This window comes from Larus michahellis, chromosome 5, assembly GCF_964199755.1.
Source record: "Larus michahellis chromosome 5, bLarMic1.1, whole genome shotgun sequence".
NCBI lineage: Eukaryota > Metazoa > Chordata > Aves > Charadriiformes > Laridae > Larus > Larus michahellis.
In genome coordinates, this window is record NC_133900.1 from 53,980,426 (window position 1) to 54,007,105 (window position 26,680).

General features: G+C 40.6%; 1 protein-coding gene across 3 annotated transcripts; it reads right to left on the reverse strand.

Moving 5' to 3' along the window:
- Positions 1-9,110: 9,110 nt before the first annotated feature.
- Positions 9,111-25,686, reverse strand: TMEM129 (transmembrane protein 129, E3 ubiquitin ligase). Of its 3 annotated transcripts, XR_012587026.1 has the most exons (7): positions 25,352-25,686; positions 24,218-24,692; positions 21,590-21,749; positions 16,434-16,693; positions 11,825-11,997; positions 9,608-9,724; positions 9,111-9,152 (listed from the first exon to the last, which is right to left on the reverse strand). XR_012587026.1 is itself a non-coding variant. In XM_074587364.1 (4 exons), exons 1-4 carry the CDS (start codon positions 25,554-25,556, stop codon positions 16,445-16,447), a joined length of 1,089 nt encoding a protein of 362 aa, XP_074443465.1. In that variant the 5' UTR covers positions 25,557-25,686; the 3' UTR covers positions 12,416-16,444. The 3 variants fall into 3 exon arrangements, 1 of the variants encoding a protein (XP_074443465.1); XR_012587027.1 differs by lacking the exon at positions 11,825-11,997; XM_074587364.1 differs by lacking the exons at positions 9,111-9,152; positions 9,608-9,724; positions 11,825-11,997 and having other exon boundaries at positions 12,416-16,693.
- Positions 25,687-26,680: the final 994 nt, after the last annotated feature.

A 26,680-nucleotide genomic window follows, 5' to 3' on the forward strand; every position in this document is an offset into this window, starting at 1 on the left:
TAGATCCCAGTCCATAATGTTTCCAAGCCTGCATTAAGTGTAGATCAAAGATAATCAAATTACACAACAGACTATTAGCTAAAAAAAAACCTGTTTGACTCAAGATACTACCCATCCTATTAATGTACCACAGGACTCTACAGTCCAAAAGAAAATTTTCATTGAAATTTACTGCTACAAAGTTGTGGCTTTATCACAAAAATATTATGAGGCAGAAAAGCTGCCACTGAAATAATTAAAAACAAATGGCACTTTTCATTTGGGTGATAAGATAAAATACATTGTTTTCTGGATGAACAGGTAAATATTTCAATTTACTAAGTCTGAAGTACTAGAACTTTTAATTAAAGAGCTGTATTAAATACAAGAGGATGGGATAAAATACTAAGATAACAAAGGAGCAAAAAGAGAAACTGATCTGCTTGAACTGAACAGTTGGATTCTGTATAACGATATTGCATATGGGCTACTCAAAGAGAACTGGTAAATTAAGTAGTCAGCATGATCTCACCTTGGTATTTAAATTTTCTTCCTCATTATTCTACCTTCAGTGCTTGTACTTCCCCATCCCCTTTCAGGGTATTCTGACTGATGTCCTTCCAATAAACTGCTACAAAGTTTAAGTCTACAAAAAAAAAAACAACAAACCCACACCCAAAGATTACATAGCTTTATTACGGTAACTTTTTTATACTTAAATACAGCTACAACTTGCTATTTACTCTAATACAGACTATAACGTGAGAACGTAAGGATAGAAGTTTACCACACAACATAAAGACTGGCCAACCCATCCCTGAAAAGAATAGTAAAAAAAATTCCATGTTTATAATAAAAGCTTGGATTGAAATACAGTAATAAGGCAACTATGCTTCTAATGTAACATGCAAAAAAAGCCCCTGATTGATAAGCTGCATTTCCTACCTCTCCAGCCTGCAGTCAGTATCTCGCCAAGTTTTGCTGTCAGGCAGAAAGCAGCTGGGTTTTTTCTGTTTCTGATTGTTCCATCCTGAAGAACAACTGGCTGGAACTGGGTCACTGCATAAAAACAAATAACTATCATTGTTATCAGCTACAAAACAACTTAATTTCTCAGGAGACGAAGAGGAAGCTTTCAGCTCCTGGGCTGAGGAAGTGAGAGGTGACAACCACGGGGACCAATTCTATAAAATGCCATTGCTTTCCATAAGACAAAGAAGGTTTAAGGGGCTCAGCATCTTCCAGCATTACTTAATGGCAGAAGCAGCAAAAAGCAATACATGGAGAGTCAGACTGGAAAAGCCAAGTGAATTCAAAGAACAAAAATAACAACCAAACATACCACACGTTGGAGGAAGTGTAAGGAGAAAAAAAAAAAAAGTAGTATTAAACACACAGCACAAGCAAAAAACAGAAAGAACATCATAATCATTATGGTATTTACCTTGTTATTTCTATACCATGTTGTACTGTCATTACTTCATCATTTTCACCAAAGGCTTCCCACTCTGAGCACTTTGAAAATGCCTCTTGATGTCCTGATTCAGTAAGACTAGAAAGAAAGTGAAAAGGTCTGAAACCATGGACTTCTGTCTCACAGTTCCTCTTAATTCTTCTGAAGATAAGGGGGCTAAATAGAGAGAAAAAAGCCACACCTTTATAAACATTTTTACTAAGGTTAGTATGAGAATTCTACTAAACCCCAAAAAACTTAAATCATTGTTCCAGTTTTTCTGCGATTCTGACAAAACTTTGTATAGGGTTAAACCATGCTCTCCTCTACATAGCCTATTATTTCCCACTTATAGGAAGACTTCTTATGCAGCAGCTAGGAAAGAGGAAAAAAAGAAATATGATTAAAACCAATTGCTAGAGAAGTAGTTTCATTCCTGAACAACTTAGAATAAAGAAGGTGTTAGCCTGAAAAAATCTACCCTTCTATTATCCATTTTTTAACTTCTTCCATGCCATCCTTCATAAGGCAGGAAAAAGCTTAATCAAAATACACAAAGCTTCTTTCACATCCCTTCATGAGTACATATTCTCTGTAATACCCGTAGCAAATGTAACACAGCAATAATTAAACAGGCACTGAGTTTCAGTATTCACTGACAGACTTAGGAGTACACGTTGGGCTCCATTCCTTTACCGTAAAATTCATCAACTTGCACATATCCTGTATGCCAAAAAGCAGAATGCAAGGCATGTAAAAGGTATGGGAAATAACTATCATAATTTCAGAATTACAACCTCTGAAGCAGAAACCAGGTTCCATGAGAAACCAAGAACAACACATTAGTGTTGCCTAATTCTACACACAAAAAATAACTTACGTTGTATCTTCTGACACTGAAGTTTCTTCACCTTTACAATGGACCACTGTAAATATTTGCTATCATACAATACAATTATTCTGGCATGACTTCCTTTCCTCACTAAATTGAACATAGATTCATATAAAATTAAAGCTATTAACAAATGGAGGGATAAATACAGTCATATTCCAAAAGTCAATTCACAGTATCAATGAGTCTCCATATGGAGAATCATTTCATACCTTTCCAGTGTGTGGTACATATGTACATAATGGTTTTTGCTGTTTGAAACCACAGAGGAGTCAGAATTGTTTCTTTTTCTGCGTTTCCAGACTGGAGAAGAATCGGGAGAACAGGGACTGCAAAAATAAGACATAGATTTTACACACACATTTTTTATCTGTGTTTAAATGCTTATCAGAGTTCTGCAAAATAACGTCCCATGCTACACAGAAGACTTTTTGAGGTATGATTCTTCAGTCACAACAGAGGAAAACGACTCAAATTTTGGTAACAACTCCACTGTATTTTGAAAGCAAACCCAGGCACAATTGCACAAGAAACTTGGTAGCAGAACCATTTTCAGCTCCACACACATATCCCCAGATTAAGACACCTCAGTAAACAGGGAAGTGCATGAGGTGCTTCACTGTTAGTCTCCCTGCTGTTCTGCACAGGAGTAATACTGTTAATTAAGGATGCTTCTAAAAAAAGTATCCTATTTTCAGCACTTGCCAACAGTGGTTAAAGAAACCTCAGTACTCCACTGTATAAACAGAGAAGCTGAAAAAACACTGTTTTTTTCTGCTGTTAATCATATGACTCTGTAATGCTGGTGATTCTTCCACATTCAATGCTCTGTACCAGTAATGGATTATATTCAACAGCAAAAGTGCCAAACTCCAAGTCTGAGTGTTAACTGTACTCCCTCACTAAACATTTCCTAAAAAAAACCCGACAGCATCAATGTGTATTGAATTATTTCAGTAACTTAGCCAGAGACGTTTTATCTCATACCTCTCCGGCGTGTAGTCAGTCAGCCTGCATTCATCTTCGCACTCATTTCTCTTCTGCTTTTCATCAAACACAAGGGAGCCAGAATCATCCTGATCTTTGCAGAACCATTCTTGGGAACTGCCTGACGGTTCTGTACTACTAAAAACAGAAAATAAAAGAAAAAAAAGGATTTAAAATACTACCCATCTAGCTTACCACTCCAAGCAGAAGACAGTTAAGCTGCAGTAATAATTAATAGTTCATCTCATATGACATCCAAATAGTGCAAACAACTGCAACTTCCACCATAGATCAGTTACAACACAGCTAAAACTGTTCACACAATGCAGTTAAAGAGCTAGTAGATTTCTACTCTTTACCTCCCAATTGACTAGTCCAGACCTTATAAAGTATTAGGTGGTGTCAGTTAGTGGAGCTAGCTTTATTACAGAAATTCAAAGTTCTGAAAAGATATTTAAAAAAAAAAAAATCCATCTTGACTACAGTTGCCACTCTCCTGCAGAGAGCACAGAAATCTCACATTCTTACACTTCTCAAACCCTCTAACATATGGTTACTGCAGGAGAAAGGTTGTTCCACTGACATCAGAAAAAGGAAAGACAGAAAGGTTATCAGGGACACAGTAATCACTGAATTTCTGCTTATGCCTATCCCTTTCTAGAGAAATAATTTCACCTTGTGCTCACCAGTGTAAACAGAGGGAAAGAGAGCGTACTGCTATAGACAGACCAAATGTCTTCCTCCCCAAAGCACCTTATTGGAAATTAATTTAAGCTAAATAATGGGAATAACTTGAAGACTAACAGAATTCAAACGGAAAACAAGGCATTCAAGGAGAATTTCTGAGCCTGATCACGTCTGTTGCTCTGTTAGGAATGCTCTAAAGGAAATAGAGTCCTCCTGTGAAGCAAGAGACATGCTGGCTTAATTCACCCATACACACACTGGCTGCAGATCCCAGGCTTCTTCAGTAGGAGGATCCCAGGCATGCAGTGCTATCTTCCACAGCCTGATCTGCTGGTCCCAGGATCTACGACTGTACTTCTTGAATTTGTTGGGAGTTCTAGGATGAACTCCTGGTATACGCTGATTCCTGTAAATACGCAGTAACATTTATTATTTCAGAACACGATTTTTGTTCTTAAAAAGAAATCCCCAGTCTCTCAGATCACACAGGCATCAGTGGCCTAATAAAATTCTCATATTTTTAAACAAGTAACTGAAGTGCATGTATTCTAAAACATTGTCAAAAACAGGCCACACAAGAAACAACTAGCAATAACATGCTGAGTAAGACTAGAGGTTTATCCAGTCCAGCACTCTTACAGCTGCCAAAAGCAGATCCCTACTGCCCGTGGATAAATACAAAACAGAAGAAGCATAACTCATACCCCTTCAATAGTATCCCAGCCTCCAGCTACTTCTATCTCAGTTTTTCTGGGCTGGGTGCAGTTTCTTTGTATTTAGTATTGCAGCGAGTCTGGCTGGGATGGAGTTAACTTCCTTCATAGCAGTCCCTGTAGTGCTGTATTTTGGATTTATGGCTAAACAGTGTTGATGATACGCTAATTTCTGGCTATTGCTGAACAGTTGCTGAACCTGCTCTGCCCCACCCCCTCCTGCATCCACTAAGTTGAGGGTGAACTAAGTTGAGGTTGGACAGCTGACTCAAATTACCCAAAGACATATTCTACACCATATAATGTCATGCTCAGCAATAAAAAACAGGGCAGAGGAAGTAGGGGAGGTGTCCTCCAAAGTGGCCACTGCTCAGAGACTGTCAGGCCACCAGTTTCCTTGTGGAAGCTAGTGAGCAACTGCATTTGCATCACTTGCTTTCCGCCCCGGCTTTCTTTCCTTCACCTACTAAACTGCCCTTATCTCAATCCACCAGTTTGCTCACTTTTGCTCTTGCTATTTTTTCCCCATTCCACCAGGGAGAGGGGACCCAGCTGTGTGGGTACTTGGCTGCTGGCAGGGGTCAACCCACAAATATCTTCAGTGAACTTTCATTCCACCGTTGTCCCAGCATTATTACAATGGTGACTGCTGTAATTCAAAACAGCATTCATCTTTTGGAAGTATAGAAAATGAAGTAACCCCACTCTCTGTGTAAAATGTAAATGATATGCCTTTTCACCGAATCTACACTGGGCAGACACTATAACAATGCTGTCTGGGACCACCCAATGGCTGTAAGTGCCATTTCTCAGACAGTAACCCAAATCCAGAACCTGCCCACCACAGATTACTGGAAAGCTCACACAAACTGTACCTTCAGTACAAAATAATCCTGTTTATAGTCCTACCATACTGGAGTCTGCTTTAAGCCTGGGGAGGTGAAAGCCTATTACAGTAATGTTTTAAATCACACAAAGTACCTTGGTCTCAAGTGGTTCCCCCTACCAGCTTCACAGATCAGTGTACTTAAGCCATAACACTTTTTTATAAGATAAACAGACCCCTGCTAAGTATTATAAACTACCTAATTAAAATGCCACCCAGAACACTTTTTTTTCATTTATAAAGTTTATCCCATGTTTTTTTTCTGAACATTCTTCTCATCCTTTTTTATTCTCCACCTATGATTTAACTGATCACAGCACAGCTACACAAGTCCCAGGCACCACTGTAAGGCTCACTGCAGTCCTACCACTGATGACAAAGTGGCAAGCAAAATTACAATTCACAAAGCAATTCAAAACTCTTTGAAGAAAAAAGTGCCACTGAAGATGTGATCATGATATTGTGTGATATCCGTGATCAATTACTATATCTGTTGTTGATTTTTAGTCATCTAGTCTAATCTTTCAAGTTTTGCTCAACAACAAGCTTGCAGTGTCCACTGCACTTGGCTGGCAATTTTCCACAACAGACTCTTACAGGTAGAATACAGAGAAAGCTGGTAACTAGAAGTAGTGAGCCATATTTAGAAAAACACCTCTAAAAAATAACCCTCAAAACAAAAAACCAAGAACACACAAAAAACCAACATCCACACATTAGTACAGACTAGCTTCTGAATCTTGACGGCTCTGTAGTAAGCAGAGAGGGCTGGCTAAGAAATCTTGATTTAAGTGCCACAATTCACAGCCTCTGCAGCTCAAAGCAGAACGACAGAGGAAGCCAGAAATCCAGATTTTGATTTGTTAGTTACTGATTAATCACTGAAGACTGGTTTCCCTTACCAATACTTAAATGCAAGGCTTTATTCGGTCCTCATTCAAAGCTGTCATTTTCTGGTATCAATTAACTTCACACTGGCCTGGCAACACAGTCACCAGAAGTGTCACTGGGAGCTGATTAATACAGAATTTATCTAAAGTATATTTGCTACTAGCAACAGCAATACACAAAGGGAACATTTAGCTTTAAATTATCCCTAACTAAAATCTTTTATATGCAGAAAATACCTGGCCTATCTTTGATAAAAATCAATTGATTTAAGTTTTCTTCACTTACTGTTCATATAATTTTAAGAAAACTAAAGCTGTGCACTAATCTATAGACATGTCAGGAACACATAAGAGTTTATTTGGAAATGTGGAACAGAGCGTAACTTACTTTGGAACTTCTTTAATGTATCTGTCATACGCAAGGGTATTCTTTCCAAAATTGATCTGTTTTTGTCTTCTCCTCAGGACCACTTCATCTGTTTCCCTTTCAGCTGGATTAGCAGAAGCACTTGAAACAGAACTTAGAAATAAAAATTAGAATTAAGTTAAAAAGAACCTTAATGGCTTTACAAGTTATATAAACACATACTCTAAAACTGCATGTGTTCTTACATAGGCAGCACAATTCCTACTTCAGTAGTTTACAGAAGTGAAAGCTGTGCTAACCAAATGAATCACTACAACAAAAAGAGTAGGTTTTGCAAGTTAATGCAACTGCTTAGGTTTGTAACAAGTAAACATACACCCGAGGGTACTGGTGCTAGAGCTGCCTTAGTAGAAGCTTATAGCTAGTCGTACAGCAAGCAAATCAAATGATACGGGATTATTGCATATATGTGTAACACCCTCCTAATATAAATATGAAAGAGCTTAAACTCAATAAAGCGAAGATGGATAACATAAAGGAAGCTAGCTTGAATGATCTAACAGACATTTCTCTCTATATATTTTTCCTTTCACTATCTAGTATTTTCTTTTATGGAAAGTTGCAATGAATATGCAATTTAAGCTTAAAAAGACAAGAATATGAAATGATAGATCATACAAGCTGACTTCTCAGTGCTACTCTCTCCTTAAGGCTTCCTTCAGGCTTGATATAAAAAAGCCTGGCCGTGTTTCAAATCTTCATTCATGCATGTAAAGTAGTTGGAGATCATCAGATGGCTATTGCTAAAACTAATGCAGCAATAGTTAAGAATTATTCAATACCTACTTCATCATATTTTTATTTGATGTCCTCATTGTTTTGCCTTCTTCAATTCCACCTTCCCAGTCAGGGCAACTAGAAAGAGACCTAGAATATTCTGGTGGTGTAGAGCTAGAAAATAACAAGAACTTGATATGAACAATTGATGCTCATAGCGTATTTAATGAACAGAAACTTCAATAGTGGACAAAAACTGCTACGCAACTGTAACACCATGGGCATGTCACTACTCTGTTTCAGTTGAAAGTCAAACAAATTAAAACATTTCAGCTCAAGTCACCTTCAGCAGCGATGTAAGATTATCAGTTTTACTTTGCAGGGAAACAAAAAGGTCATGAAGTCAGTCAGATGTCAGAACATAGACCTGACCATCTCTTAAAATACTCCCAGCTCAGCCAATTCAAATGCTTTTCTCTACTACTTGAGGACCTTCTCAATACTGCCATTCCATCAAACAACACAAATTACTTGAGATCAAAATCATCAGTCTATTCACTGCTTTTTGTCATCAGCTAAGGACTTTGTAAAGGACAGAGGAGATGCTTAAGAAATAGAAAAATGTCCACCACATTAGCAGAACTAATATTTTGTCAGACACCATCATATCACAACATACAATTTCAAGAATGTAAACTCTGCTGTGTAAAGCCAAAAAGGGAGCCAGGAAGCTCTTACTTAAGTAACAGTTGGATCACTGATGTTCTCTTGAGTGAAGAAACACTTACCAGGTTCCTCATTAACTTAAAAAAATATAATAAATGAAAACTGTAGAATGCTGGAATATTCTGAAGCGCTGAAAACTTCTCCTTTCAGTCTGTCCACTTCTTTCAATGTTAATGCCTCAACATTTAGCATAAGCAATACAGAAGTAGATTTAGCTTATGGTCTTACTTTCCCTAAACAGTTTCACATCCACAGATGAAAACTACTACCCATGCTGCCAATGTTATTTTAACACATGACGTAAAGATTCCACACCATAAAGAAATGTATCTACTCAGCAAAATAGAAACACAAAATGCTGCTAGCACATCCAGTTTGACTCACAACAATAACATACTGTTACTATTTTTTATGATAGCATCAAAGACATAGAAAACACTCCTGAATACAAGATTTTTCCTGAATCTTCAAAAGATTCATTTATTAACTGAAGCAATATTAACACCCTATCAGAAATTACAATCCCCTTCATATAATGTAATACTCAGAAACATATACGTAATGTTTTTGCGTGCCCTCAGTAAAATATTTCACCGCTTCTAACTTACATCCTACACAGTTTTCTGCGCATATCCAAGCATTCACCACTTTTTACACTTCCTGGCAGACATTAATCCCAACCACTTCCTCCAGCTGAGGTCTTTAGTCTAGGATATCCAAAAGCAAAGCAAAATACTCCTGGAATACACCTACCTATAAAATTTGATCTCATCTCAAATTGCACTTGGTACTGGACTACAAAAAAAAAAAAAAAAAAAAGAAGAGTATTTACTAAAAACTGTACTACAGCTGAATATACCGAGTGCACTGTCAAGTGAAGAGACAAACACGGTTTGCCCACACTTACACACAAAGATGCGTAAGCAAAGCATAAAAATTAACAGCATATTGCTTCAATGCAGTTTTATACTAATATGGAAGATTTCATCAATAAAGGGCTTAAACTACTGCATCACTATATACCATTTCTCTCTTTCATATAGAATACTTGCTACTTGCTAATATTATGGCATGTATTTCAGTTAGACAAACTGAATGGTCTACTCTGGCATAATGCAGGTATCATTTGCTAACCCTGTGCCACTGCATTATTAGAAAACATTTAATTTAATCACATCCAAGGTTTTGGATTCTGAAATAAAAGAGTGGAGCAAAGTGAAGATTTAAATAACTTCACATTTATTCCGTACCTGTCCAGCCATTGGTCTAAATGTCTACACTGATACTCGTCAAAAGCCAAAGAATCCGAATCATTCCAGCTTCTGCATTCCTGTTCTTGATGCCAGCAATGTGGATGTTGCACAGAACTAGAAAACAAGAATTTTCATCAGAAATCAAGTCACTGGCAGCCACTGAACATTGCCTATACAAAACAAATACGGAAAATCTGAGTATTATCATTTATATCTACAAAATGACAATTTGGCATAGACATTTGATTTGCATCAACTTACTCATTCAGGCAACACTAACTTAAGAAAGGTAGTAGACAACACAATTGCTGAGAAATGGTCTTTGAATAATGCAATTAAGACATCAGGATTTTAAAATAAACTGTTAATATTTAGACAACCAAAAGTATATCCCTTCTCTATTTGCAAAAAAAAGGAATAAAAAAAACTAACTGAAGACAGTGTTTATGGAACTGCTGACATGTGCCAACACTCATAGATCCTCTGTCAGCAATGCATTACTTGACATTTATATACTATTCTATCCAGCACTAAACTCGTGGAAGAGGCAAATACAGAAACATCACTTCAATGCAGGAAAACAGCACGTCTAAGGAGAAGTAGGTCAAACGTTTATGCGGAATACACTTTTACACAGGAAATTCTTTACCAGACACAGTGAAGTCCTCACAAGTAAGCATGGAAAAAGGAGCCAGAGTGGGGCGCTTACAACATGCTGGAAGGGCAGCCAGAAACTGCTTAAGGATTAAGAGTTACCTACATTTTCCTCCTTGGTTCTGGTGGCTTTGACATCTTAAATAATAGCTTATTAAACAAAACACTGTCACAGCGTCTACTAACATCAGACCTGGCTTCTGGGCTAAGGACCACACCTGCAGTTCAGCCACAACCTGCCTGAGAGAATGCTATACTGCAGAATCCAGAGTAAATATACTGTTCTGTATGTGTGGGTAAACAGTAAACATACTGTTCTGTATGTGTGAGGTCTCTGCACTTTTTAAGTCAAGAAGGGAAAAGGAATGAAGGTTCTTGTTATTTTAATCCTGGATTAACAACCTATGTTTTCTTTCCCTTCCTCCTCCACCCTGACTGGCTTTGGGAGTTCCCTGCTCCCAGAGGGCTAGAAGTTACTAACGCACACCACAAATAGCTTACTACGAGTCACGGATCTAGGCAAAAGGATGCTTTCAACACATTCGTTTTTCGCAAAGGCAGTGAATGGATAAAACCCTTCTCTAACCACTCTCAACAACAATTATTCAATTTAAAGATCTGAAAGAAAAGTGGCGGGGGGGGGAGGAAGGAAGCACAACACCTAGCATGCCTTCGGTACAACGCTATTTGAAAGTCTAGGGAAAAATGCGAACCGAAAATTATGTCTTTTAGAGACATTGCGGTGTTTCGCTACCTCCGGTGCTTTGCACTCCCCGCCCGCTCCAGCGCCAGTCCCAAGGCAGGCCCTAGGCCCCCAGCCGGACCCACGGCACCCCACTCGGGCCCACACACCGCCGCCGTACCTCTCACTCCCAGGCCAACTCCCCGCTGCCAGAAAACAGCGGAGCCGCCTCATTCGCCAAGGAGACGCCCTCAGCGAGGGCAGACAGCGCCACACCCCCCGCCCACCCACCCACCCACACACACCCCAGAGCACCGGCAGCTCTACAGAGGGAGCAACACCCCATCCTCTCCTCAGCCACCCCGGCCCTCCGCCGCATCTCCCACCTGCGCTGCCCGCCGCCGTGGCGCGGCAGGCCCCGCTGCCCGCCCAACATGGCTGAGGCGACCAGCACCTCCGCCGCCGCCGCCACCCAACATGGCTGCGCCCGCCGTGCGGCGCCAGGCAGCGCGCAGGCACCACCCTTCCTCCCGGAAGGGGGCGGCACCGGAAGCAGCGCGCATGCGCGGCGTCCCTGCCCGGGGGGGGGTGCTCTGCGCGGCCGCTGCGCATGCGCAGAAAGACCCGTGAGGAGGCGTCATGGTGCCGCCGCCGGGAGAGGACCGTGGGGCCAGAGCGTTAGTTTAGCATGGCGGCGGCGGGTAAAAGATGTCGCTCCTGCTAAAAAGCCGGTGAGGGAGGGCGGGGGGAAGGCGTCGCATCCTGCGGAACGCGCTGCCGTGAGGCGGCAGGGGGCGGCTGCCCTCACGGCCTCCCCCTCGCCACATGCCCGCTCCGCCGGCGACAGCCCGACCCCGGCACGGGAGCGTTAGCGTTACCTCAGGCATCAGCCTCCCTCATTCGGGCTTGGCCAAGCTCGTCGTCTGCGAGACGTGGTGAGCGACGTTAGCTTGGCAGAGGGGGCTGGTGCGCTCCAGAGGAACGTGTCCCACGTTTCATACCGTTACGGGAATGCACGACCTTCCTCAGTTTCCTGCGCTTGTGAACATACCTAAGCAATGCCACAACAAAAAAATCTGGTTTATACAGGGCACCTCGTCATTACAATGTCTCCCCTGGAAAATCAAATTTCTAGTCGCCGCCCGTGCTGATTTCATGACATCCACTGTCGCTCCTTCCCCCCTGCTAGCTATGAAAAGCAGTTGTTGTTTGCTTGTTTGGGTTTTTTCCCCTGCGATACATACATATTTTTTACATACCTCCTTTCATTTATGCAGCCCTCTGCATTCAGGTTAGAGTAGGAAAATTCATCAAAGAAGGAATTACCAGGTGCACCTTCAGGAGAACTTAAGCCCTCTTTGTGTTCACACGTTCTCAGTTAGAACGCTGTATAAGGGTAAGTCAGGCTGATTTCTACCCCTGCCAAGTCTTAACTGGTAAACACAACTTTAAAATGAAAACCAGAAGTCTTACATAAAACCAACTGTATTTTTATTCAGCTCTTCAAAGAGTTTTAAGATTAACTACATGTATTCATTAAGCCTTTTCCTTAAAGGCTATCCAAATACTACTGTTTTAAAATAGCTAAGCCACCTAGGTAAAAAAAAAAAAAACAAAAAAACAAATAACAAACCCTGTGGTATATCTTTGGAAGAAAATGTTTTGTAACACATGTAAGACCTTGAATATATCTCAACTCCTCAAATACCTCAAAGTTAACATTTCTTAAGAAATGGCCCTCAGAACTTCAGTCAGTTATGTCTTACGGAGGTTTAGCCTGACTAGAATGGTACACAGCTGCAGTCTACCAAGTTTCAACACAATAAAAATAATCATACTGAAGAGATCACATAGTAACCTGGTATTTTGGTTTCAAGCTAATGGCGAGCCTCATGGTAAACAACTGCATTCATATAACGGATTCAAAATATGTCCTGCTTGGATAAAATGCCTTTTTTGGGTTAGCAAACTATGTTAACCTAAAATATCAACAGATAACATATTTTGCCAATATTTTCTGGAATGCTACAATTACAGACATAACACAGCCGTGGAAATAAATCATATAGTCACAGCCCATGTTTTCGGAAACAACTATTCAGATGCAGCACAGAGGGAAATATGGGTTGTACACACATACATACCTATGGAGTATTTACACGGACACTGTGCACCCACATATAGATTGTCTTATTGTAATGACGTTACACTTAAAGAATGTACCTCAGATTACTAACATTGCCTACCCAGAAATGAGTGATGTGGAAAAGCATACACACAGCTGAAAAAAGTAACACTAAATCACTAATAATTCAAGAAAATTCTTTAAGTAAATATTTTAGCGCATCACATTTCTAAGAAAAAAAATTAACGAAGTAAAGTGCTGTAAAAAGACTGATTCTAAGCCCTACCCTTATGTTTAAGAAACATATCAAGGTTGGGTGGGAGGCAATGTATTTCTTTCTACTGCAAACAGAGATCTTCTCTAGAAACAGCCCTATACGTGAACGCGGTTCTTCGGATGATGACCTGAAGCTATCACGAAGACAAATGCCTATTTTTGTACTCTATTATTTTCATGTTCAGTGATTTATTCAAGACAAAGAAGATATCAAATGACTGTGCAGGGAGAGGTCATGGTTTCTCCTTCTGCTGTCTGTAAGAATATGTCATACGGATTTTTAACAAGTTGGTTCTCTAACACGGCCTTTAAGAAGCTTACAAACTTTGGAGGCATGCCAGATTACTTTAAGAATTTAAACTTTGAAAATAAATGGTTGTTTAAGGAATTTAAGCCAGAAACTATTATTAACATAAATCATAATTTTATTTTGGTAATTATTACTAAGTTTTCTAAGAGGCACTTCTGTGCATAGAGCACTACCATTAAAAGATGCAAAAGTATTATACATTTATAACTGTTACTTTGTCATACTGTTTTATTGACAAAAGAAGTAAGATGAATAACAGCAAAGTTCCACTGAAATGAAAGCTTCCAATCAATTCCAAGTAGATAAATAACAACCCCACTGCACAAGCAGTTAGGAAATTAAAGCTCTTATTACATGAGATACTATTGGCAACTGACCTGTTTTTCTTGTATAAAACCATTTGCTACTACATGTATCTATTACCTAAGTTTCTCAAGGCCTTTAGGATTTTAACTTCACACATCTTTACAATAAATATTTTTATTCACAACAGGAAAAAAGTTGAATGACTGTCAGTAGCAAAACCACAACTCCAAAATCCTACCCTCTCTTCTGCAACTATTTCAGGGACCACATCCCTTGTATCTGTGCCACATTATGTAAACTTCCCAGAAGTAAATGGTACAAAATACTTATTTGTAAAGGCTGCTGTGTAATGAGGAGGTGCATGTCAGATGACACCACCCAGCCCTGTAAGAATCTTCCAAAGGTTAAAAAACTCTGCAGAGACCATTTCAAACATCCAAATAGCTTTCCCACAGAAGTACTGGAAAATATTTTAAATTCAATCACTGATCAGCTCCTTGAATTTTTATTAATTTTCAGACTTGTCAACAAATCTGACTGAAACTCATGAACTCAATTTAATCCTATTCAGATGAAGAGGGACAGGCCACTTAAGATCTCTTCGGGAAAGAGACAATAGGTAACGAAAAACAGAATAATCACCCTTATTAATAGGTAGTACAGATAATTGCATAGTAAATGTTGTATATGTAACAACTGAGATATGCTCAAGCAATTTGGACTTTTGTCCAAATAGTTTGGACTTTAGTAAGTGCATGTTATGAAAAAAGCCCAAACAAATAACCCAACACCAACAATGTAGCATATATGTTAGTTCTCAAATAATGCTGTCAAATCTGTTCTCAGTTCCATATCCCTCTCCAAAATACGGCTTGCAGTGACATTCGTAACCATTTCCTGGCTGGCTGGCTCTATGTGCAGTTCAGTGCTTTCACCACTCAACCTGTAGCTAGGCTGAGACTAGTGGAATCTTTCATGGTTGTGATTCCAGTATTTTACTGGTTTTAACATCCTGCCACCTATTCTGTCTCAAAGCAGTTCTGCCTGTCATGGTAATCAAGACATTTTCAGTTAACCATTGGCATGTCATCTATGCAAGTGATTTACTGATAAGATCCTTCTGATCATACAGGTGGGAGGCATTAGAGCTTTTATTCTCCTACATCAAAGCATTACAATCTTCCTTTCTCTCCTTATTTGACCCACCTGTCTGCCTGGGGTTAATACCCCTCTAAAGATGGACAACCCAAGCAGGCAAATACCCACATCTCAGCACCTGCATTGCACAGGTCAGTGTAAGAACCCAAACATACGTTCTCCAGCAGCTCAAGGCTTTCCACCAGGCAGTAGTCCAAATAATCGTCCATTGTAGGGTGTCATGGACACCTAGAAAACTAAGCACTACACTTAGGTCTCTTAAATGTATGGAAAATGCTTTAATTTACAAATCATTCTGATGCAGATGAGGTCAAGAAGTGTGCATCAATACCCTATGAATATTAAAACAGCAAATACTGCTTATGATCAGTCTTCGAATCACAAGCCTGAAGAACTTTCATTAATGATGATCACTCTAACATGGCAACTTGTACCTCTGTGATACTGGCATCTCTGTCAGGGGAAAGGTTACCCCTCAGAAAACGCTCACAGGCTTTGAAATGGCTGAGCATTCTTGCAGAGTATTTAGACAGTTCACATGCTTGCTGCACTCCTTTCAAATGTATAAAAAATAATCCAGCACCTAAAGAACATCGAAACCCTAAGCAACATAGGTCCTGGAAACCCAACAGATTTAATGATGCATAGCATCAGCAGTGTAGGTAAATGGGGTATGTTTCTGAATCCTTCTGTTGTTTGAAATAAATACATCCATAAAAAAAATAAGCTAAAGGCAGATTAATGGAATAAAAGGTCCCTATGGGAGTTGTACATCTTCAGTATTAAATTCCTTAGCCTACAGAAACTGATCCCATTTCTAAGTGGAAGGGATCAGCAGAAGGAACACAACTGGTCTACTTTTTGGTGAACACTTGCAAAGATTAGTAAGAAATTTACAAATGGATTAAAGAAGAGCAAAAGTATCAATGAAGTCTAATCAAAGTCATTTTCTTAGTTAGCCCTTTACTCAAGAATCAAAACCCAAGTTAAATTTAAAAATTTAACCTACGTTAGAACTTGAAAAGAGAATAGTACTGCAAATAGAGAGGGATACACTTATTCCATTCAAGACATAGGACAGCACAACATGTATTAAAAAATAATAATCCAGAAACTGACATCTGGTGAATAGACGCCAAAGATACTAGTAAAAGTGGACAGGAACTGAAAAGATTTACATCTGTTTTCAACACTGTAAAAGAAAGCTTTGGATTTTGCACCCCTGTAGAACGTGAAGTCTCAAACGAATTGAACAGACCTTTTAACCAAACCCATTACGAAATACACTCAAATTTAAAAAGTTAAAACATACCCAAGTGTTATTCATCGTATTATGCAAACATCTAAAATGCAAAATTTGGCTCGGCAAGTTGGACAAGGCACTTGGCTTGAGAGCCAGGTCTCTGGGTGCTGCTGATCCTGTCGGCTGGCAAACCATTTGCCCATGCAGGTGAGGCACCACATGGGACGACAGTAGCATTGCTGGCACTCCCCTTCGTTTGGCTCCTGGCAGTTCTTGATGAGCTTGATGTTAGCGATAGTCTGCATACACCCTATGCACGGCTCCAGCTCCTAAAGGAGAAAATGTCAAAACTATGAACTGCACAGAATGGTTTCTGTTATTGCTCTTCAAAGGCTTCTAGAAAATTTTGAGGCAGAACTGCCCCACCAGAGCCAGCAAATACTTTCAATCTCCAGAGCCATATTCTATTAGAACACCCTCTAATGAATGACAACAAAGTATCTCTTTAAACAGAAAGCCCAGAACTGCTACACAAGACTGATTAAACAAAAATGACTGAAAATAAACCTTCTTTCTCTGTCTGAAGAGCTCCACCCGTTTGCAGAGCACAGCAGCCAGAGCAAGGTAAACAAGCAGCCATCTTTATCATTCAGACATACTATTTTACAAAAAACCATACCAATATAAAGTAAGGAAAATAAACAACGCAAACAGTTCTTACCACTTGTTACACTATCTTTGTAAGTAGGAGACACAAATAACAGCGGAAATCAGGGCTCTATTGAACACAATGGGCACTCATCTTGAAGGACCAGAAATTTACTTAATTTTTCTTGGAATCTTTGGAATAATTGGTATTTCCCCACCGTTAATTATGCCACATGAACTTGCAGTTGCATACAGGGAGAACGTGTTGCTATGAATTGTTTTACAACTAATAATAATTAGCATTTTCCACGTGTCTTCTAGCCAAAGCTCTCCAAGAGCTTGACAAAGTTCAAAAGACAGCACACTGGACAGGCTGGGACACCGGAATCCTATTCATACTGCTACCGGTGTGACAGAAAGCAGCTCTGCTTGGTCGTCTCTAGTTCCCACCTCCAGTGTCTCTTCCCTTCAAGCGTTTGTTCACCCACACTGGTGGCTTGACTGTGGAGCGGATCCAGATGAAAACTAGTCATCTTTCTTTGCCTCTTTTCACCTCGATTATTTCCGCCAACTAGCTTCACCACAGACAAAATCTTGTGTCAACGAGGGGATGAGGAGAGTGCAGGAAGCAGGGCTGCCTCTTTCAGAAGCTGTATCAGCTTTAACTTGTGAAATTAGGGCTTATTGTAGTTTTTAGGCAGGAAAAATTCTAGCACAGAAAGGTTTGCTAACTTTTTCAGCTTATTCATGGAGCTTCAGAATAGGGAAAAATCCCATGTTGTATTTTTAATGTCCATATCATAATTTCTGGTGTTATTTATTACTCAATGTCAAACCAAAATTCAGTAACTTAGCTGACACTTAAGTATGTCACAAAATAAAAGTCCTGCAAGAAAGCAAATCTCTCAAATGTACAGTATCTGCTCTTTATTTTGAACATCTATTTTTGCTATACACTGCAATCAGAATGCACAAACACATTATATGCAGACTTACCTGATCCAATTTTATTTTAGCTAGTTCACGTAACCGAACAGTGAATACAGCATCTAAGCTGCACGACACTACCAAAGATATCAAGTACTCACCCCATTAGCTGGGACATCTGACACAGACTCACTGCAAGGTCACCAGAACTAGTTTAATTAGTTACCTCTGGTACATTGAACAGTGCTCCAGTCACACTTCTGATTGCAGCGCAAGTACAGTAATGACTAGGTCTCTGAGAATATTACTGAAGGAAGGACTCCAGGGTGTTATTTACAATTAAAACAAGCCCCAATTAAGAATCATGAATTTATTTCAGCAGAAGATCCAGCAAAACCTGGCTGTCTAGAAAAGCAAGCTGTAATGGAGCAAACTGCCCAAAGAACACTAACAACAGCTGTGACTCTAGGTCCCCAGAAACTTTCTGGAAATGCAACCTCATCATTTCCAGATGTTTTCAAACATAGTTTTTTATGGAAATTAGTATAGGGGACTTTCTTCCACTGTGCTGTTTCTCATGTCTCAAAAACGTAATGCTCACAATACAGTTTGTTTCCTCATAGAAGAAACAGAAGAAACAGCCAGAACCACATTTATTACGTATTTACTGAAATGGAAGGTGAGCCCTTGGGACGGCTGCGCCCACCCTGACTAAGCAAACAGCACTTTGGTCCAGGCATCACTGATGAGGAGGCCTGACTGGAGTCACCCCTGCTGGGCAGACCTTGAGAAACTGTGCGAAGCCATACCTGCTCAGGAAGTTAAAGAATTCAGGCTATGTCTTATCAGGAGCTAACGATGCCAGCCTGAGATAGAACTTAGCAAAACTAAAACCGCTACAGCTGCACACCCTCACCAAAGGGGAGTCTGACTGTGAGTCAAGCACTTTATGCTATAAATATTCTAGTCCCCCCCAGGCCTGTTGAGCTCTCCTGCACGGCAGTGATCTCCCCTTGGGTAGGATACCTTACATGATTACTCCTCAAGGTCTAGAGATCCCTTACCTGGAATCTGTTTTCTGCAGTGAGGTAAGTGACATTTTATATCAGATATAAAGCATATCGTATACAAGCTAGCTTAGCTATTAGAAATGCAGTAAGTAGTAGAGTGTTTGATTGCTGTTTAACTACTGTTCGATTACTGGTTAATAATAATTGTTTAATAATTACTGTTCAATCCATTCATGCACAATCAATTGACAATTCGTTAGTTCTAACAATTACAAATCATTAATACATAAGGATTTTAAAACAGACTGTATCTGGCCAACAAATATATGTAAAGTATCTACTGAACTAAATAGCACCTGAGAGCGCCCTAGTTGTTTTAACAACTCATAATTGCCTTCATACCACTTACCACATGCTCCTAAAGGAAATCCTATAAACATGACAGAAGTGGCATTTGTCAGTTCCTGGATTTTATCTTCAATGTGTCAATTTTTTTTTTTTTTTTTAACTTACTTTCTCAGCTGCTGCGTCCACCAGAGATGTTAGTTTGTTCTCACACCTAACTGCAATATCTACTACAAAAGCCTGGTCTCCTTTAAGGAATACCAGGTCTGGTTTTATTTTGCTGGTCTTTCAGCAGCGGCTCTGATTGATCATCAGAGAAATACTCATCCTTCTCGCAGCAGTAATCATCACAAACATGGACCAGATTCGATTTACGCCTCGACAAGCCAAGCACACAGTGGTGGTCCTCACTTCTTTTACTTGTGCTAATCAATACAGTAACTGTAATACATTCTGCATCACACGTGTTTAAAATTGATGGAAGTACAGGAATATTGGAAGACCCAACACAAAACCTAATAATGACCATCACTTGTAATCACACAATTGTAAAAGCAAGTAAGAGTCACCTTACTTCTGCTACACCAGGTGACAGAAGCTCTCCTGAATGTAATGTGATAAATTATTCAAAGGCAAACACCTACATGATGGTCAGGAAGATAAATCAAACTCGATGAAAAAGCAGATTAGGCTGTGCCTCACGCCCAGATTGTATACTTAGTTTCCTCTTTAATGACACAACTATAGAAGCAGTGTGCCTGTGGACAGATAAAAGGAGAGAGCGTGAAAGTGGACTATCCTTAAAGGTCACAGTAACATCTGGTTACAGACCTCACACTACACCAACAACTACCTCCTACTACCTATCAACCTACTCTCTACTCTGTTAGTCCCACAACCGACCGAGCTACATATTTCTGTGATTGGACCCTATGCTATTAAAGGTACAGAACAGTCATATTTAACCCATCATGGTCCCTGAAAAGGGTACAACTGTCCATGTGCGCTAATCTGTATAAGAACACTTTGTGAAGACTCGTTGATAGAAGTTTTACTCATAATGTGTCCAATCAATCAAATGTATGAGTTTGTAACTTTGTAAGCATTACTGGATGAGATTTTAATTACAGAGCTCCAGTGACCTCATAGGCACTGTTAAAGGAAAACGACACCCTATCACAGAATCATAGAATTGCCTAGGTTGGAAGGGACCTTTCAGATCATCCAGTCCAACCATCAACCTATCACTGACAAAAACCATCACTAAACCATACCACTAAGCACTACGTCTACCCATCCTTTAAATACCTCCAGGGATGGTGCCTCAACCACTTCCCTGAGCAGCCTGTTCCAATGCTTAATAACCCTTTCAGTGTAAAATTTTTTCCCAATATCCAGTCTAAACCATATAAAGACCTTTCACCCTTCCCGCAGCAGAATGAACTCGATACTGTTTCAGAAGCTACTGAAACATAAAGACTTACGGGCCTTATTACAAAAAGTACAACAACAAAGCAAAACCACATTAATAACTGTACATCACGATGGAGAAGAAATACACCGTACACTAGGAAGAGTGAAGAAGGATCGGGACCACCATTAGTGGGAAACTCTATTAGGGTGGTCTCCAACAGAAACAGCTGTATTGAATGCCATGTTACATCCTGTAGTAATAATGTTTGCCCTTCTGGTAGCTTGTATTGCTATTATTGTCTTTTTATATATTCAAGTTTGCTTTTTGCCTGATCAGTATATCTCATTGTGTGGAACTATCTTATAATTAACCTTTTAAATTTTGGATTTATCATTTAATCCTGCAGTAGACAACATGATGCCATTACAGCCTCCTATTTATAACACAGAGGCAAGAGGTGACCGTACCACCACTCTGTGAAGTAAAGTGTAGTCGCAGGGTGGAGTGTGATGGCTGTGCCCACCCTGCATCTATTATCTACAGTGAGATAAGTGACATTTTATATTAGATCTAAAGCATACTGTATACAAACTAGCTTAATCATTATAAGTGCAGTAAGTAGTAGAGTGTTTGACTGCCATGTAATTACCATTTAATTACTGTTTGAATACTGTTTACTTACTGTTTAATAATTATCAGTTAATCTTCATTCTATCATTGTTTTATCAGTGTTTAATAAAACCTTTTGGTTAACCTCGCAATGATGACTTCTCTTAATCATTTGCCTGTGACAGCCCTAAGCGAACAGTTATCAATTACACAGTAATCACAGGCTCACCTATATTGAAAAAACAATTATTACAGTGGATAGAAATTCTTACCTGAGTGCTTGGAACAGAATATGTCTGGTTAATTTCCACCAGAGATGTAAAGGTTTCTAGAAATAAATCACTAAGGCTTTGATGGATCACAACATTAGCTGCATTGCTGATGGGAGCACGGAGCTTTTCTCGGAGCTCCCCATACTCTGTGGAGTTCAACCTGGAGAAGAAAAGATAGAACAAAATGTTACCTTGATTATGCATTCAAATACCTTGGTAGCACGTTGCAGAGGTTAACACCAGAGAAGTGAATTCACAGAGAACTTATTTAGGTTGATACATACTAGTCAGAATAAATACACACTGAGCATTTAGTTTTCTTTTGCTCTTTAGTTGTTGTTGGTTTTGACACAACTTAGATAACGGAAAACGCTGCCCTCCATTTCTGTGTCAGATTGACGACAGGATATGCCAAAGAGTAGCTGAAACATCACACAAAAATAATGGAATGCTTTCAAAGTTATCAGCATGAACAAAAGCAATACAGGTACATAAATAATGCATTAACTTAGTAACTTCATACAGTAATACATAATAATTAATAACTTAATACATTAATTACTGCATGCACAATTTCTGTCCACCTTTTTAGTGCCTATTTACTTACACCATATCTAAGTTCTAGTTTATAAATTCCTGAGGACAGAAATTAGAATTATATCATGTGGCATGTAGCACATGGTGATATAGTACATATAAATATTAGAAGAATGTCAATCAGTATCAATTTCTGTGATTTTATGATACAATTTTAGATAAAACATGAGATTTCACAAAGGTTACAAACAGCTGCTGAATGGGACTTACACTTTGATTTAAGGCTGTAACAAGCTGTGTTTCACACTAGGTTGTTTCTGCTAAAGTAAGTCTCTCTAGGTCAGGCCCACAGACCTCAAGTGGCACATGAGACCCTGTGCAGATCCTGTAGTGACACATTACTGCTGTTACCCCTTTCTACCATAACAGTTCTGAACCATAGATTCAGAGCTCCCCAGCTTGATGTTTCCACTCATTAAACAGCTTTCATGGAGAAGCCCTGGGAACATCGCCCTGAAATTCCTCATTCTTCCTACCACTTGCTGACTTCCTGGAGCCCAGTGCGATGAAACGCTGGCTTAGCTTTAGCTCCTAGTGGTCTCCATTGTTTTAACTATTATAGGATAAGGCTGTTTGCTAAGAGATACTATCTGTGCAAGTAACAGCAACCTTTGTATCCAGAAGAAAAATTCACCTTCAACACACAGGGAAATGTGGCCTACCTACACAAAAGCATTTTTCTACCAGAAACTACTCATAATTCTGATTCTGGATATATACAATGATCCTACATCCTTAATAGGGTAATAGGGGAATTTTGTCCTATGGCCCTTTTCTTAAATCCTGTATTTAGCAGAGATTTGTTATTTCTGACACATCTTATTAAAAGAACTTTTAAAAACTCTTCTCAGTGATGTTCAGTTTAGCCACAAAATAAAATTTTGGGGTTTGGATTTTTTTCCCCCTAAAAGGAATTCCCAAACAAGCCATGATTTTCTCAGCTGGGGATGTAGTTTTATCACTCTGTCACTGAGGCAATTACAGAAGAAAATCATTAGTTTTTTAATACTTATTTGGTCACCACTCTCACAGGTCTGTCTATAAAAGTCTCCTCTTTTCTTAGGATTGTCACGCTTACCTTAATTAACCTCTTGTTCTAAGCTCTGTTCACCTGGATATCTAACACAATCACCTCTATGCCTTCTTCATGCTTGCCAGGACCCCTCTGCTCACCTACCAGTATGGTGATCTGCCTGCTTTTAACTACCTAGTAAATAAATGCTGCTGACATACAAATGTGCAGCAGATAGACCTTCTCAAATGCCTTTTCAAATACACAGTTTTAGAAGCACTAGCATGGCTTTGTGTACTCCTTTTAATGACACAACAACAAAAAAGACTTTAGCACCATTCTAATCAGTGTCACAGGTTTCTGCAGAACTTGTACTTTTGCCTAGCTACACAGAAAGACTGCTGAAAAAAATAGCATGGGCCCTTGGAAAACAAGCCCTAACAGTTCACAGCACATTTGCTATGATTTACTGCTACAAAGCCACACAAATCAAAAATGGACCAAAATTACTTCCTTGGTTTAAGGGCAGTTAGCTTGCAGTAGCTCAGTGAGAACTCTTCTGAGCAGTGACAAAATTATGAGCCTTGAGCAGAAGACGGGGGGGAAAAAAAAAAAAAGTCATGGGTGAACAACAGCCAGTTTTAGAAAAATAACTATTTCTCCTCCCCCAAAATTTGGAAGACCAAAGATTCTCCCTTTCATTCCTGTTCTCTATCTTTCACCTAAGTTTCTCCAGTTACTTTTTTCTGCATCCAGCACAATCTTCTTCCTAAGAATGGATCAAAGAGGGCAGTCCCTCTGTTTAACCACTGCGCATTCAATACTGTAGGTGTATGAATCTTTCTAAACAACCTTTCTCCACTGCACTGCACGGCTGAACAGTGCATACAGCATCCCTGAACACCAGGCAGGGAGAAAAAAGGAAGGGACAAGACCCAAAGAGTCTTCAGAGCTGCCATAAAAGCACTCTATTAGCATCATCAAACAGTATATACAACACAACAGGGTAGTTGTTTTACCGGATATCAAATGCCTTTACGTAGGGATTAATACTGGCAACACGGATGGTGAGGAACTGCACAGGCACATTCGAGTCTGGGGTGAGTTCATGCTGTCTGGAGTCTGTCACCGTCAAATGAATGTCCTGCTGCTGGGCAACATGTAAACAGTAGGTGGTCACTTTAATCACCCACGTGTCCGTAACAATCACCCTTGCTCCTGGGGCTCCGGTAGCAAATTTGTCGATTCTCCTAAATTCCATGTTGATGGAAGAAGCTACTGCCCTCCAACCCGACTGCGGGAGAGCATGAAGAGCAAGCGTTCGGGCTAACGGATGATTATTCCAACCTTTCCGTGACCAGTAATATGCCAGGGCACTGGTGACTGCTGGCAAGAGAACAGCAAAGAAGAAGAAAGTTTTCCATCCTTTTGAAGCCAGGTAGAAAAAACAAAGATGTTTTTCAGGTGCAGCAAAGCACATACCAAGGTAATAACCTGCAAGGAAAAAGACTCACTTTCAGGAAGCAATTAAGTACATGCATAAACACATACCCCTGACTCATATAGTTATCTAAGTAGTGAGCTCACCTCCTGGAGAGCTATCGTACTTCCAGATGGTAACTCAAATTCAAACCTCTTGTCCTAAGCAATCTGAGGTAAATTCTTACCTGCCACTGATTTTTAACAGAATTATGTAGCTAAATGAAGCTGATATGCATTGCAAGTTAAATAAAATTACCTGTAAGATGACACTTGCTTTTAGCACAATTATATGGCTGAACGAAGCTGATTTGAATTCTCTGGTTAAATAAAATGCCCTTCCTTTGTAATTGCATGTGATTGCATGCATTGTAGATGCGGCCAACTAGTTACAAAGCTCAGGGCGCACGCTCCAAAGAAGCTTCAGCGATACTAAAACACTCTATTTCCAAGATGTATCGCACCACCTGATTCCCCTACACCTGCGTACCCCTGACCCACGGCCACGGGCGAGAAACCCCCTTTGCTCCCGCCCAGCCGAGGGTCACCCCGGCGGCGGGTTTGCCTTTCACACCCGCCAGGCTGAGGGCTGCCATCCCCCCCCAATCCCCCCGGCGGTGACTCGCCCGTGGCGACCCTCCCCCCCGCGAGCCCTCCCGCCGTCCGGGGCTCACCCAGGGGCAGGAGGGAGTGGGCCAGCAGCGTGCCGGTGCTGCGCCGCAGGTGATACTGCACGAAGGCCGCGTCCTCGCTGCCCAGCCAGGCGGCCAGCAGGCTCTGCACCGTCAGCCCGGCCGAGCGCACCTCGTCGGGGGGGAAGACGAAGCAGACGGCGAACACCAGGTAGGCCAGCGTGAAGGTCACCGCCGGGCTCTCCATGCTGCGCCCCGCCGGGCACGGCCCGCTCCCGCCGCGGCACGGCCCGACCCGCGGCTCCCTGGGAGCGGTAGTTCCCGGGCGGGGCGGTTCCGCTGGGGCGGAGCCGGCGGCGGGGTGGAGGCGCGGCGCTCTCAGTGCAAAGCGGCGGCCCTGCCATCCCGCGGTGGCCAGCGCCGCGCTCCAGCTGGCTACCGAATAGCTGACTCAGCCCCTGGCTCCCCAGAGCCGGCCAGGGCTGGTGTCTGCCGGTAACCGACCCTCCCCGTGGCCTCACGCTTCATAAACTTGTAGAAGGCCTGGCGAAATAAACATTCCGAACTTAAAAGGGCTCTGTTGGGCGAGGGCGGCATCCTTCTGAAGCAGGGAAATGGCCTGTGGTGCTTCAGGGTCTGAAAAAACTTTGTTTTTCCTGGTGTATTCTATGTAGTATTTTCTTCAAAGAATGGTCAAGACAGGGAGGTATGGTCTTAAAAGGCCTTAAAATGAGTCAGATTATCAGATATCTTTGTACACTCGCAAGCACAGCAAAGAGAGAGGCCGGACTGGGATCTCCGGTTACTACTGAAATACAAATAACAGCCACAACAATTGCCATTTCTCTCAGAATGCAACAAAACACCTGTTTGCACCCTGTAATAACCCTAAACTGCAATATTTGTCTGTTTTAGAGAAAGGGGAAATCGCACAGTTGGAGAAGCGCGGCAGAAAAAGCAATGCACAATGTGTCTGCGGCTACCGATGGGGAGCTGAGTAAATAGGAAATGCTGCCCCTGGAATGTGAGATCTCATGCTGGCAGATGGCCGATGTGTCACTGTTGTTGATGGAGATCAGGAATTCATGGTGGTTTAGTGACTCTTCAGTAAGACAGAGGCATCAGTAAAATTATGCTCGGATTACAGGCATCATATTTCATTCTAAAAGACATCATTGTTTGCAAGTTTATTCTTTTAACAATCATTTCATTGTTGCTGTCTAATGACTCAACTGTAAGGACTGTTTTAATTTGCGGAATGGACTGTGGAGTTCAATAATAAAAATCAGGTTGTGAAGCAGCAAGTTTTCTTTCTGTGGTTTTATTCAGAAGATTGTTGAAGCAGAATAACTGAGATGTGGATGTATTTGG

Excerpts from the sequence above, each read along its gene's own strand:
- TMEM129 (XM_074587364.1), bottom strand. The coding sequence starts at position 25,556 with ATGGAGAGCCCGGCGGTGACCTTCACGCTGGCCTACCTGGTGTTCGCC. Across the intron at positions 21,750-24,217 it reads GTAAAGGCATTTGATATCCG|GTTGAACTCCACAGAGTATG; the intron begins GTAAAACAACTA and ends TTTCTTCTCCAG. Across the intron at positions 16,694-21,589 it reads ATTCTGTTCCAAGCACTCAG|GAGCTGGAGCCGTGCATAGG; the intron begins GTAAGAATTTCT and ends TTTCTCCTTTAG.